Genomic DNA, 14,410 nt, shown 5'->3' with positions numbered 1-14,410 from the left:
CACGATGGGCATTTTGCCTCTTTTCAACCTCAAATACTATGTTACTATGATGCAATAGGTAGCATCTATCCTTGTGTATCAATGCCTATTTCCCCATAGATTGTAAGCTTGCGAGCAGGGCCTTCCTACCTCTATGTCTGTCTGTTTTTACCCAGTTTTGTTCTATTACTGTTGTTCTAATTGTAAAGCGCAACGGAATATGCTGCGCTATATAAGAAACTGTTAATAATAATTACACCTGTTATGTATATATGTAGGCCAGGCATTACCAAACTCGGTCTTCAAGAAACACTAATGGGCCCTACACACTGCGCAATTCGCCGCCGAGCTGCCCGACGGCGAATACGGCCGACCCGGCAGCGGGGGGGGGAGTGAAGTTTCTTCACTCCTCACGTCACCCGGCTCCATAGCAGTGCAGGCAAATATGGACGAGATCGTCCATATTGGCCTGCATGCACAAGCGACGGGCCACTAGCGATAAACAAGCGCAGGGCTGCATTATCGTTCATCGCTGGTGTCTCCACACTGAAAGATATGAACGGTATCTCGTTCATTAATGAACGAGATTGTTCATATCTTTCACTAATATCGCCCAGTGTGCAGGGCCTATAACAGTGCAGGTTTTAGTTACATCCACGCTTTAGCACAGATGGTTGAAACAAAATAACAGAGGTACTAATTAAACCACCTGTACTCAAGTATGGATATCACTAAAACCTGGACAGTTAGTGTACCTTGAGGACTAAAGTTGGGAACGCCAGATGCAGGCGCTATATAAAATGACAGTGATAATGTGCAATTGTAAATTATACCTGTGTTAGCATGTCGCATTATTCATCTCACATGAACTAAAAGCGCATGTTTTTGTTTAATTCGTTAGCCAACACTGATCATACATGGCCAGCCTCTGACATGATGGGATCTGCTGGATTCCCACAATGTTCTGTCCTTATCAAGCATCTAATCATCCCTGGTTACACGCACAACAGAAGATACAGTAGTAATTCTACTTACCTTTCTGCTTGCTCCTCCCAGTGACACCTTTGGCCTGGTTTTAAAGTCACCCTCAAAGCTGAACATGGCTACAGTTTATCCCATCTAGACCAAATGGCGATTCTGGTTGGTCACTGAAAAGAGAAAATAAATATAATCAAGTCTTTATCAGCCACACAGGCAACAAAAATATTAATTGTAACAATTATTTATTAATACCAGTTATTTATATAGTGCACACATATTCCGCAGCACTTTACAGAGAATATTTGCCCATTCACATCAGTCCCTGCCCCAGTGGAGCTTACAATCTATATTCCCTATTACCTGTACACACATTCACACTAGGGTTAATTTTGTTGGGATCCAATTAACCTACTAGTATATTTTTGGAGTGTGGGAGGAAACCGGAGTACCCGGAGGAAACCCACGCAAGTACGGGGAGAATATACCAACTCCGCACAGTTAGGGTCATGGTGGGAGTCGAACCCATGACCTCAGTGCTGTGAGGCAGTAATGCTAACCATTACACCATCCGTACTGCCAAACAAAGCAAAAACCTGTGAAGTGTGGAATTACATTGCCCTTAACAACCAGCAGGAGAGCTGCTAACATGTTACACGGCATCAGAGAGAAGATACACATAACAGTCTTCAGTGTAACATATAGATAAGCACATGGTGCTCTCACATCATAGTGTGTGTCTACAAACAAGTGGTGCTGAATTTACTGCATTACTAGATCTATATTAGATATTATGGGGGAAATTCAATTGTTTAAGAGAGAATTAATGGGAACCTGACTGAGCAACTCAGTGATTTTGGGCACTCATTAATTACTATGCCCAAATAGGCTGGATTTAGCCGCATATAGCGGCTAAAGTCATCTGAAGTCCTGTTTAGTGCGACGGTGGCAGTAGTATTCGTACATTTCTGATCGCCACCTCAGGAAACTGCAAGCAGAAACGTATCCCCCCCCCCCACTGCTTGCGAGCGCTCACTAGTAACAGCCGCCGGGTAAACAATTGAATCACCACATATAGGTCTGATCTGAGTCACATGAAAAGTGGCTGTAGGTGCGGGAAGCTACAAAACATGAATTACTAGCTTATGTCAGTTTGACAATACATAGGGCTAATATAGGGTGTTGGCATGACTACAAGCAGGAAGCTGTGCAGCACAATGATTTTACACCACCTACTGCGATAGTCATCATTGGTATTGGCACGTGCAAGAGATAAGTAAGAAACAGGCTCCCTTCCATGTACACACAACTGGCATGGAGCTTAAGATACACCCTGATGACCCTTCCACCAGTCTGGACAATTCCGTGCACTGGCATTGTTGCCAACCTGAACACCAAATTGAATGGAAAATAGATATGGCCAACTTCTGTCCAACTCAGAACTGGATGGACATAAGCAAAGATATGGAAATTTGCATCTACGCAAGTGATGTATGCATAAACCTGCTGTTTGCACACGTCCAGAGACATAGGCCCGATTCAGAGTAAGGCACAGTATGTCTCTCAAGCGAAGGAAACTATGCATTTTAGGTTTAAAGGTGTTTACATCATATCACTAGGCATGTTCCAGGTCACTATTACAAGACATTAGCACCCATACAACCCAAGAAAACTAGGACCACACATTCAAAATCTATTAGTGATTATGCAGATTGTTCAACTTTGATGGCAATGGCATTCTTACAAGATGGGGCAGATTCCCTTGTGGCACGCGCCCCTGCTGGGTGTCCATACTAAAGAGCATCTATTGCAGCTATTCAACTGTTGCGCCGATCAAATGCCCATTAGTATTTTACCCGGCTGACAGCTCCAGGTTTAGCCATACAGAGAGGCTAAACCAGTCTAAAGAGCTTGATTGGGTGTCCAAAGTCCACGTTTGGGTGGCCAAACTATGTACTTTCGAACACTTTTTTTTCTCGCACCTCCGGAGGCTGCGAGAACAAACGTGACTGCCGTGGCTAATTGGCATCTGATCGAAGAAACTAGCTCCGATAGACGCTCATTCCTACAGAGGTCCACCAAAGGGCACGCGCCACAATTAGATCAGCCCGTTATGTCATTATGTACCCATAACCTACAATTAACCTGTTATTAAACTCTATAAATAAATACACATTTTCACACAAAAAAAAAAAAAGCCAACATTTTGGGCAATACATACAACATGCTAAAACACAACACATCTGTCTTAAACAGCAGTGTCGTGCACAAGAACAATTATATTTTGCTCCCTCTATTGCATTCATGATATAAATGGGACTTTTCATTACTTTCCTGCTCATAGTACCGATTGATGCAGTCACTACAGGAACAGTTTTGATTTGATTATGATTACAACAGGCTGTAGGTCTGGTGACTGTAAAAGATAATGTCACTCTGCATAAGTGATTGAGACTCATCCGTATGGTATTGTACCCGAGACACTGGGAGCGATGACTCATCCGTATGGTATTGTACCCGAGACACTGGGAGCGATGACTCATCCGTATGGTATTGTACCCGAGACACTGGGAGCGATGCAATTGTTGCTCTATTTAGGCACGAGTGCCGCCGGCTCCGTCATTTTTGCTTCCAGCCTCCTGAGATGGCAAGCAGAAATGTGCAAAGTGTGCCCCGATTAGATGCCAAAACAGCACTTTCCATGTCGCAGCCAGTACTTTAGCCACTGTACGTGCAATATTTAATGGAGACAGGAACAATAAGATTTTACTTACCGATAAATCTATTTCTCGTAGTCCGTAGTGGATGCTGGGGACTCCGTCAGGACCATGGGGATTAGCGGCTCCGCAGGAGACAGGGCACAAAACTAAAGCTTTAGGATCAGGTGGTGTGTACTGGCTCCTCCCCCTATGACCCTCCTCCAAGCCTCAGTTAGGATACTGTGCCCGGACGAGCGTACACAATAAGGAAGGATATTGAATCCCGGGTAAGACTCATACCAGCCACACCAATCACACCGTATAACTTGTGATCTAAACCCAGTTAACAGTATGACAAACGTAGGAGCCTCTGAACAGACGGCTCACAACAAATAACAACCCGATTTTTTTGTAACAATAACTATGTACAAGTATTGCAGACAATCCGCACTTGGGATGGGCGCCCAGCATCCACTACGGACTACGAGAAATAGATTTATCGGTAAGTAAAATCTTATTTTCTCTAACGTCCTAAGTGGATGCTGGGGACTCCGTCAGGACCATGGGGATTATACCAAAGCTCCCAAACGGGCGGGAGAGTGCGGATGACTCTGCAGCACGAATGAGAAAACTCCAGGTCCTCTTTAGCCAGGGTATCAAATTTGTAGAATTTTACAAACGTGTTCTCCCCCGACCACGTAGCTGCTCGGCAGAGTTGTAATGCCGAGACCCCTCGGGCAGCCGCCCAGGATGAGCCCACCTTCCTTGTGGAATGGGCCTTGACAGATTTAGGCTGTGGCAGGCCTGCCACAGAATGTGCAAGTTGAATTGTGCTACAAATCCAACGAGCAATCGTCTGCTTAGAAGCAGGAGCACCCAGCTTGTTGGGTGCATACAGTATAAACAGCGAGTCAGATTTTCTGACTCCAGCCGTCCTTGAAATGTATATTTTCAATGCCCTGACAACGTCCAGCAACTTGGAATCTTCCAAATCGCTAGTAGCCGCAGGCACCACAATAGGCTGGTTCAGGTGAAACGCTGACACCACCTTAGGCAGAAACTGAGGACGCGTCCGCAGTTCTGCCCTGTCCGAATGGAAAATCAGATATGGGCTCTTATACGATAAAGCCGCCAATTCTGATACTCTCCTGGCTGAAGCCAGGGCCAGTAGCATGGTTACTTTCCATGTAAGATATTTCAAATCCACCGATTTGAGTGGCTCAAACCAATGGGATTTGAGAAAATCCAAAACTACATTCAGGTCCCACGGAGCCACTGGGGGCACAACCGGGGGCTGTATATGTAGTACTCCTTTTACAAAAGTCTGGACTTCAGGAACTGAAGCCAATTCTTTCTGGAAGAAAATCGACAGGGCCGAAATTTGAACCTTAATGGACCCCAATTTGAGGCCCATAGACAATCCTGTTTGCAGGAAATGTAGGAATCGACCCAGTTGAAATTCCTCCGTGGGGGCCTTCCTGGCCTCACACCACGCAACATATTTTCTCCAAATGCGGTGATAATGTTGTGCAGTCACCTCCTTCCTGGCTTTAACCAGTGTAGGAATGACCTCTTCTGGAATGCCTTTTTCCTTTAGAATTCGGCGTTCAACCGCCATGCCGTCAAACGCACCCGCGGTAAGTCTTGGAATAGACACGGTCCCTGCTGAATCAGGTCCCGTCTTAGAGGTAGAGGCCACGGATTTTCCGTGAGCATCTCCTGAAGTTCCGGGTACCAAGTTCTTCTTGGCCAATCCGGAGCCACGAGTATCGTTCTTACTCCCCTTTGCCGTATAATTCTCAGTACTTTGGGTATGAGAGGCAGAGGAGGAAACACATACACTGACTGGTACACCCACGGTGTTACCAGAGCGTCCACAGCTATTGCCTGAGGGTCTCTTGACCTGGCGCAATACCTGTCCAGTTTTTTGTTGAGGCGAGACGCCATCATATCCACCTTTGGTTTTTTCCAACGGTTCACAATCATGTGGAAGACTTCTGGATGAAGTCCCCACTCTCCCGGGTGTAGATCGTGTCTGCTGAGGAAGTCTGCTTCCCAGTTGTCTACTCCCGGAATGAACACTGCTGACAGTGCTATCACATGATCTTCCGCCCAGCGAAGAATCCTTGCAGCTTCTGCCATTGCTCTCCTGCTTCTTGTGCCGCCCTGTCTGTTTACGTGGGCGACTGCCGTGATGTTGTCCGACTGGATCAACACCGGCTGACCCTGAAGCAGGGGTTTTGCCAGGCTTAGAGCATTGTAAATTGCTCTTAGCTCCAGTATATTTATATGAAGAGACATCTCCAGGCTTGACCATACTCCCTGGAAGTTTCTTCCCTGTGTGACCGCTCCCCAGCCTCTCAGACTGGCATCCGTGGTCACCAGGACCCAGTCCTGTATGCCGAATCTGCGGGCCTCTAACAGATGAGCACTCTGCAACCACCACAGAAGAGACACCCTTGTCAGTGGCGATAAGGTTATCCACTGATGCATCTGCAGATGCGATCCGGACCATTTGTCCAGCAGATCCCACTGAAAAGTTCGTGCGTGGAATCTGCCGAATGGAATTGCTTCGTAAGAAGCCACCATCTTTCCCAGGACTCTTGTGCATTGATGCACAGACACTTTTCCTGGTTTTAGGAGGTTCCTGACAAGTTCGGATAACTCCTTGGCTTTCTCCTCCGGAAGAAACACCTTTTTCTGAACCGTGTCCAGAATCATTCCCAGGAACAGCAGACGTGTTGTCGGGGTCAACTGAGATTTTGGAAAATTCAGAATCCACCCGTGTTGTTGCAGCACTACTTGGGTTAGTGCTACTCCGTCCTCCAGCTGTTCTCTGGACCTTGCCCTTATCAGGAGATCGTCCAAGTAAGGGATAATTAATACGCCTCTTCTTCGCAGAAGAATCATCATTTCGGCCATTACCTTGGTAAAGACCCGAGGTGCCGTGGACAATCCAAACGGCAGCGTCTGAAACTGATAATGACAGTTTTGCACTACGAACCTGAGGTACCCTTGATGTGAAGGGCAAATTGGGACATGCAGGTAAGCATCCTTTATGTCCAGGGACACCATAAAGTCCCCTTCTTCCAGATTCGCTATCACTGCTCTGAGTGATTCCATCTTGAACTTGAATTTTTGTATGTACAGGTTCAAAGATTTCAGATTTAGAATAAGTCTTACCGAGCCGTCCGGCTTCGGTACCACAATAGCGTGGAGTAATACCCCTTTCCCTGTTGTAGGAGGGGTACCTTGACTATCACCTGCTGAGAAAACAGCTTGTGAATGGCTTCCAATACCGTCGCCCTGTCTGAGGGAGACGTTGGCAAAGCAGACTTTAGGAACCGGCGAGGGGGAGACTTCTCGAATTCCAACCTGTAACCCTGAGATACTACCTGCAGGATCCAAGGGTCCACCTGTGAGCAAGCCCACTGTGCGCTGAAATTCCTGAGTCGACCCCCCACCGCTCCTGAGTCCGCTTGTACAGCCCCAGCGTCATGCTGAGGGCTTTGCAGAACCCTGAGAGGGCTTCTGTTCCTGGGCAGGGGCTGCTTGCTGCCCTCTCTTACCCCTTCCTCTGCCCCGGGGCAGATATGACTGTCCTTTTGCCCTCTTGTTCTTATAGGACCGAAAGGACTGCGGCTGAAAAGACGGTGTCTTTTTCTGTTGGGAGGGGGTCTGAGGTAAAAAGGTGGATTTTCCGGCAGTTGCCGTGGCCACCAGATCCGATAGACCTACGCCAAATAATTCTTCCCCTTTATACGGCAATACTTCCATATGTCGTTTGGAATCCGCATCACCTGACCACTGTCGCGTCCATAAACTTCTTCTGGCAGATATGGACATCGCACTTACTCTCGATGCCAGAGTGCAAATATCCCTCTGAGCATCTCGCATATAAAGAAAAGCATCCTTTAATTGCTCTATAGTCAATAAAATACTGTCCCTATCCAGGGTATCAATATTTTCAGTCAGGGAATCCGACCAGACCACCCCAGCACTGCACATCCAGGCTGAGGCGATGGCTGGTCGCAGTATAACACCAGTATGTGTGTATATACTCTTTAGGGTAGTTTCCAGCCTCCTATCAGCTGGATCCTTGAGGGCGGCCGTATCAGGAGACGGTAACGCCACTTGTTTTGATAAGCGTGTGAGCGCCTTATCCACCCTAGGGGGTGTTTCCCAGCGCGCCCTAACCTCTGGCGGGAAAGGGTATAATGCCAATAACTTTTTTGAAATTAGCACTTTTCTATCTGGGTTAACCCACGCTTCATCACATACATCATTCAATTCCTCTGATTCAGGAAAACTACAGGTAGTTTTTTCACCCCCCACATAATATCCCTTTTTGTGGTACTTGCAGTATCAGAGATATGCAAAGCCTCCTTCATTGCCGTGATCATATAACGTGTGGCTCTACTTGAAAATACGTTTGTTTCTTCACCGTCGACACTAGATTCAGTGTCCGTGTCTGGGTCTGTGTCGACCGACTGAAGTAGAGGGCGTTTTACAGCCCCTGACGGTGTCTGAGAAGCCTGGGCAGGTACCAACTGGTTTTCCGGCCGTCTCATGTCGTCAACTGATTTTTGTAATGTGCTGACATTATCACGTAATTCCATAAACAAAGCCATCCATTCCGGTGTCGACTCCCTGGGGGGTGACATCACCATTACCGGCAATTGCTCTGCCTTCACACCAACATCGTCCTCATACATGTCGACACACACGTACCGACACACAGCAGACACACAGGGAATGCTCTTATCGAAGACAGGACCCCACTAGCCCTTTGGGGAGACAGAGGGAGAGTTTGCCAGCACACACCCAAGCGCTATAATATATATGGGAACAACCTTATATAAGTGTTGTATCCTTATAGCAGCTTAAATATATAAAATATCGCCATAAAAAGTGCCCCCCCTCTCTGTTTTACCCTGTTTCTGTAGTGCAGTGCAGGGGAGAGTCCTGGGAGCCTTCCTCACAGCGGAGCTGAGCAGGAAAATGGCGCTGTGTGCTGAGGAGAATAAGCCCCGCCCCCTATTCCGGCGGGCTTTTCTCCCGTAGTTTGTAATATCTGGCAGGGGTTAAATACATCCATATAGCCTCAAGGGCTATATGTGATGTATTTTTTAGCCATAAAAGGTATTTACATTGCTGCCCAGGGCGCCCCCAGCAGCGCCCTGCACCCTCCGTGACCGTTGGTGAGAAGTGTGTGACAAACAATGGCGCACAGCTGCAGTGCTGTGCGCTACCTTCAAGAAGACTGAAGAGCCTTCTGCCGCCGGTTTCTGGACCTTCAATCTTCAGCATCTGCAAGGGGGGTCGGCGGCGCGGCTCCGGGACGAACCCCAGGGTGAGACCTGTGTTCCGACTCCCTCTGGAGCTAATGGTGTCCAGTAGCCTAAGAAGCCAATCCATCCTGCACGCAGGTGAGTTGAACTTCTCTCCCCTAAGTCCCTCGATGCAGTGAGCCTGTTGCCAGCAGGACTCACTGAAAATAATAAACCTAAAAACTTTTTCTAAGCAGCTCCTTAAGAGAGCCACCTAGATTGCACCCTGCTCGGACGGGCACAAAAACCTAACTAAGGCTTGGAGGAGGGTCATAGGGGGAGGAGCCAGTACACACCACCTGATCCTAAAGCTTTAGTTTTGTGCCCTGTCTCCTGCGGAGCCGCTAATCCCCATGGTCCTGACGGAGTCCCCAGCATCCACTTAGGACGTTAGAGAAAAGAGAATTGCTCTGTCAGGCACCATTAGTTAGTGCCGCCCATAAAACAATTGAATTCGCCCTTTTAGAACACATCACTTGTTCTTCATAAGTGATCACTGTTCTTTTGTGACTGTTCTTTGTAGCCTCTTGCATGACAGTTATTACTACATTTTACTTTGGACTGAATGGATATAAGGAGAAATAATTATTCTCCAAGATAATTATTATATGTGCATTTGTACAATTATTTATAAGGGGTTCAGTATGAATTACCGGCAGCGGGATACTGTCCGTCGGTATACCGACAGCATCATCCTGGCCACCCGGTATGCTGTCAGCGGGGCGAGTGTTAGAAAGCCCCTTGCGGGCTCGCCACAGGTTATATTCTCCCTCAATGGGGATAATTCTATTCAGCGACAGTTGAGTCAGCTCCCGTCGCTATTCAATTCAGCTCATGTTAAATCGGCGAAGGGCCGGTCTCGCCGACTTAACAGGTTGAATTGTCGGGAGAACGGGCATCCTCCGATTTAACTCCCCGCCGCGATGCTGATTCCCGACAGAATCAGCCTTGCGGCAGCATTTTTGTCGGTTTTCCTCTCTCATCCCCTGGGGGTGAGAGAAGAATTCCCAACAATTGGTGTCACTAGGCGATGTATTGAATAGTGCCGGGAGCTAACTCCCGGCGCTATTCAACTGTCGCTGAATAGAACTGACCCTTATGAGTGTCGTGGACACCCACAGAGGGAGTATAGTCTGTGTCGCCGGGATCCCGACTAGCTGTATTTTAACCACTTCCCTTTATAAGTGTTCCTGTTACTTATGCCGCTATAGTACAAGTACATTTTAATTGCTACTTAAGTTAATTTTTAACCTATCACAGTTATTGGGTCTGAGAGTGTGCCCCTAACCCAAAGTACTTTTCTCCTACTTTCCTTGTGTTTACATTACATATGAAGCCATGCAATTATGCTAATCACAGGCTATCAAAAAGTAACCTATCATACAGTTATTCATGTGCCTGGAATTAGGCTGACGATATACAGCCACTTCTAGAATGTGAACCAATGCAGAAAAGCCACATACAGTAAGCAATGTGACAAATGGTGCAGAGGGAACTGTGTTCTGAATGTAAAAAAGTAATTCCTAAATGAGCATAATCACTTTCCTTTAAAATAAATTTTTAAAAAAAGTTATCATCATTAAAAGTCCCTGTCAAACTTGCACTGTTGATTAGATGCAGATTCTTGTAAAGTGAAACTGAGAGTGCTTTCAGCTTATAGTTAAACAAATATCTGCACAAAACTAAAATAATTAACTCCAATGGGGGTATTTATCAAAGCTTGGATAGAGACAAAACTGTGAGAGATAAAGGACCAGCCAATCAGCTTCTACTTTACATTTTAAGGCTGTGTTTGAAAAATTACAGTTAGGAGCTGATTGGCTGGTACTTCATCTCTCAAAATGTTATCTCTTTTCAAGCTTTAATAAATAGTCGTCGTCGTCCCATCCCCCCCACACACACACACACACACCAAGGGGCAGATGTAACAAGTAGTGATATTCTAGTTACACTCATTAATAATTTTAAACAGTGCTCCGAGCAATCAGCTCCAAACTGTCATGTGTTTGAAAAATGACAGATAGGAGCACCATTTAAGATTACTGTTATAACCTGTTAAATGTACCCTTAAGTGTGAAAGATCAACATCTATAGCTCCATTTCAGGCAAAGAGACCTACCTCTCAACCTGGCTGTCCACCACAGTAGGTACAGTAAGGGCTGATCCTAAAAATGGCAAACAATATACAGGTTGAGTATCCCTTATCCAAAATGCTTGGGATCAGAGGTATTTTGGATATCGGATTTTTCCGTATTTTGGAATAATTGCATACCATAATGAGATATCATGGCGATGGGACCTAAGTCTAAGCACAGAATGCATTTATGTTTCATATACACCTTATACACACAGCCTTAAGGTAATTTTAGACAATATTTTGTATAACTTTGTGCATTAAACAAAGTGTGTCTACATTCACACAATTAATTTATGTTTCATATACACCTTATACGCACAGCCTGAAGGTCATTTAATACAATATTTTTAATAACTTTGTGTATTAAACAAAGTTTGTGTACATTGAGTCATCAAAAAACAAAGGTTTCACTATCTCACGCTCACTCAAAAAAGTCCGTATTTCGGAATATTTGGATATGGGATACTCAACCTGTACTAAAATCTATAGAGGGCCAGATTTGGGGAAAGTACCCATTACCAAGGAACATGGTTTAAGTTGAGGCTTATGCAGCTCACACATCAATATCGGTCATCAGTAATCTGATTCGCCAATCGGCGGATTACAATGATAAGCAATTTTTCGAACGATCAGCAAAATAGAACATAAAAATCCCAGACTTGCATGTAATTTCTAAGTAGGAATTGGAGAATTGAAACTGTCCAACATGTTGGATTTTGTCAATCCCCTGACCCAGGCACATGCAGAAATGGGATTCGCCCCAATTAAATGATAATGTATAGGCCCCAAGACAAATAAGGCAGTTAAATAAAGCAATAAATATATTTTATTGGCACTCTTACACAACAGCCAATGTGAGATGTTATATAACCTGCTGGCAGATGTGGTGGACACATTACTTAATCAATAGGATTCGTTCAGAAGTCAGTAGCAACAATAGGACCCTTCAGGGATGATTCAATTATGGTGCACACCACCTGCTGCCCGTCTAAAGGAATGTGCATCTAGCGGAGCTATTCAATTGTTGCTCCAATAGACACCCATTACCCACGGCAGACACTTTTTATTTCTCGCAACCTCCGGAAATGCAAGAAAAAATGGGTTTAAAGTCCATAATTTGGGCGCTTAAAGCAGCCAAACCGGGACTTTTAGATGTCCAAATGGCAACTTTAGATGAGTGCGTGGCTAAACCCAGAGCAGTCAGCCATGTAAAATGCTAATGTGTGTCTGATCGGAGCAACAATTGAATAGTTCCGATAGACTCCCATTACTATAGATGCCCAGTGGGAGAGGGGGTGCAACACTAGAATCAGTCCTTCAGGTCATTTATTTCTACCCCTGTGACATTGGGAAGTAGGTGTGACATTGGGAAGTAGGACATGGTGGGCTATACCTTTGTGTGGTCTTAGAAATAAAATATTATTATACTGAAGTACTTAAACACCAGCATGATAAACCTGGATACACATGACACTCAATAAAATGGCAACAATATCAGTAAAGCCAGCAGCGCTGTCACCATCTATAATGCAATTAAGTAAATTGGTCAAAAAAAGTGACACCACCTCTAGCTAAGGTGACATCACATCCACCCAAAGACGTCACTATATAAGCCAAGGTTTACATAGGTAGAATGAGTATGAGCTAATGCGAGACATCCCCTATACCCAGTGAGGTCGCGGGTAATGCAAGAGTACAAAGGGTTGAATACAAGTGACGTCACCTGGATGACATCATCAGCAAGGGCAACTTCCTTTGAATAGCAACAACTCTGGGGCCCCTGTCACATTTTATGACTCAGCAGTAGCGATAGTGTGTGACACAAGGAAGGGTCACAGGCTGCGACATGTCCACATAGGACTCATGCCGGAAAGGCGCCCGCACCCCAGCTTGTGACTGTACCCTGCCCTCAGCGCCGGCTCTCTCTCCCCTGACCGGTGACAGGCGGCTCATTACCTGGGACCGCCGGGTACCACCAGCAGCAACAACAGGAGCTGCTCCGGACATTTGCCTTGACAACGGAAGTCCCGCCCCCAGTAACCCGCTTGCATGCGCTCACCTGACTGGCCACAGCCGGCATGCAGCCGCTGCCTGTGGTTGGCAGAGTGGCTTGTCAGTTACGTGTCTACTTGCTGCGTGATGACGTTCCTGACAGGCTATACAGAAGATTGTCATTATGTTTCTGATTAATAAAGCTTCGTAATGAAAACAACAACACAGAGACAGAAAGAAACACAATTGAATGGTTCGGGTTGGTGGACGGAGTACAGATGTAGCCGCTAGCCCTGCTCTTCCGGCATGCTGCATCCTGCGCCGGGCTGTGACTATTCGGAGCTGGCGATCGCTCCATTCGTTGGCACTGATTAATTAGCTGCAGTCTGGCATTCTATGCAGCAAGCCGTATTGCATTATGCTGTATCGCAGCAAAAATGAGTAGGGCTACATCTGTATACTGTATACAGGCGTCTGTGCTCTGTGTTTACATCAGTGTGTATATGTGTAAGATGCTATGTCTATAGGTAAGCACTCCGCTTACATAATTTTGTCTAGGTCCTATTGCAGTATATAGTGGTGTGCACTGTGGATCAACCATTGTGAGTCTGTGACTCCTGTTGCTGTATATGGTTCAGGGACCCAACTGCCAGAGACATTGGAGTCAGTTCCCCTGATCAGAGGTGGCATCTCCTCCATCGCCGGGAGACAGTGCGGCCATGCAGAAAGAAGATGACGCAGCCATGCCTCAGCTGCCTGAAACGCTGTTACTCACTGTCCTGGAGCCAGCTGCATGAAAGCCAGCGCAGACTTACCGTTTAACACTGGCCGCACCATTGCGGGCTTCACCAGCCCCATGGCCCGCTGCGGACACAGACATAATCTGGTTGGTTGCTATGTACACCATCACCTCTTTTAATTTTTAGCCGCTTTAGTAACTTTACCACCAACTCTATCATTTTCTAGGATGCAATAGAGAAATTATAGAATTTGGTTGCTATGGGTAACATCACCTCAATTCATTTTTAGAAGCTTTAGTAAATCTCCCCCTAGGGCTCAGGCAGTGAGATAGGGAAATGTTAAATTCTCTTCAGGGAGCATCCCTCCACCAATTGGTGAGGGAACCCACTCGGAAAGACGCAATATTAGACTTAATACTTACAAATGGAGACAGAATATCGGACATAAAAGTGGGTGAAAACCTGGGATCCAGTAATCATCAGGGGCGGATTGGGAACAAAAAGCGGCCCTGGAAAAATTTGTACTAGTGGCCCCACATGGGCAGCACCAGAGGT

The 14,410-nt window shown here is 46.1% G+C and overlaps 1 protein-coding gene across 3 annotated transcripts in view; it reads right to left on the bottom strand.

Annotated features, from left to right (window-relative positions):
- The window catches only part of UBE3C (ubiquitin protein ligase E3C), a 418,441-nt gene extending 405,160 nt beyond the window's left edge, over positions 1-13,281 (bottom strand). Inside the window, exons 1-2 of one of the 3 annotated variants that reach the window (XM_063921903.1) lie at positions 13,183-13,281; positions 1,015-1,127 (exon numbers count right to left, since the gene is read on the bottom strand). In XM_063921903.1, the coding sequence (XP_063777973.1) occupies positions 1,015-1,080 (66 nt within the window). In that variant the 5' untranslated portion in view covers positions 1,081-1,127; positions 13,183-13,281. The other 2 variants (XM_063921902.1, XM_063921904.1) reach the window with 2 other exon arrangements.
- Positions 13,282-14,410: the final 1,129 nt, after the last annotated feature.

This window comes from Pseudophryne corroboree, chromosome 5 (genome assembly GCF_028390025.1).
Source record: "Pseudophryne corroboree isolate aPseCor3 chromosome 5, aPseCor3.hap2, whole genome shotgun sequence".
NCBI lineage: Eukaryota > Metazoa > Chordata > Amphibia > Anura > Myobatrachidae > Pseudophryne > Pseudophryne corroboree.
The sequence above is the reverse complement of the archived record's forward strand: the minus strand, read 5'-3'. Positions and strand labels throughout refer to the sequence as shown.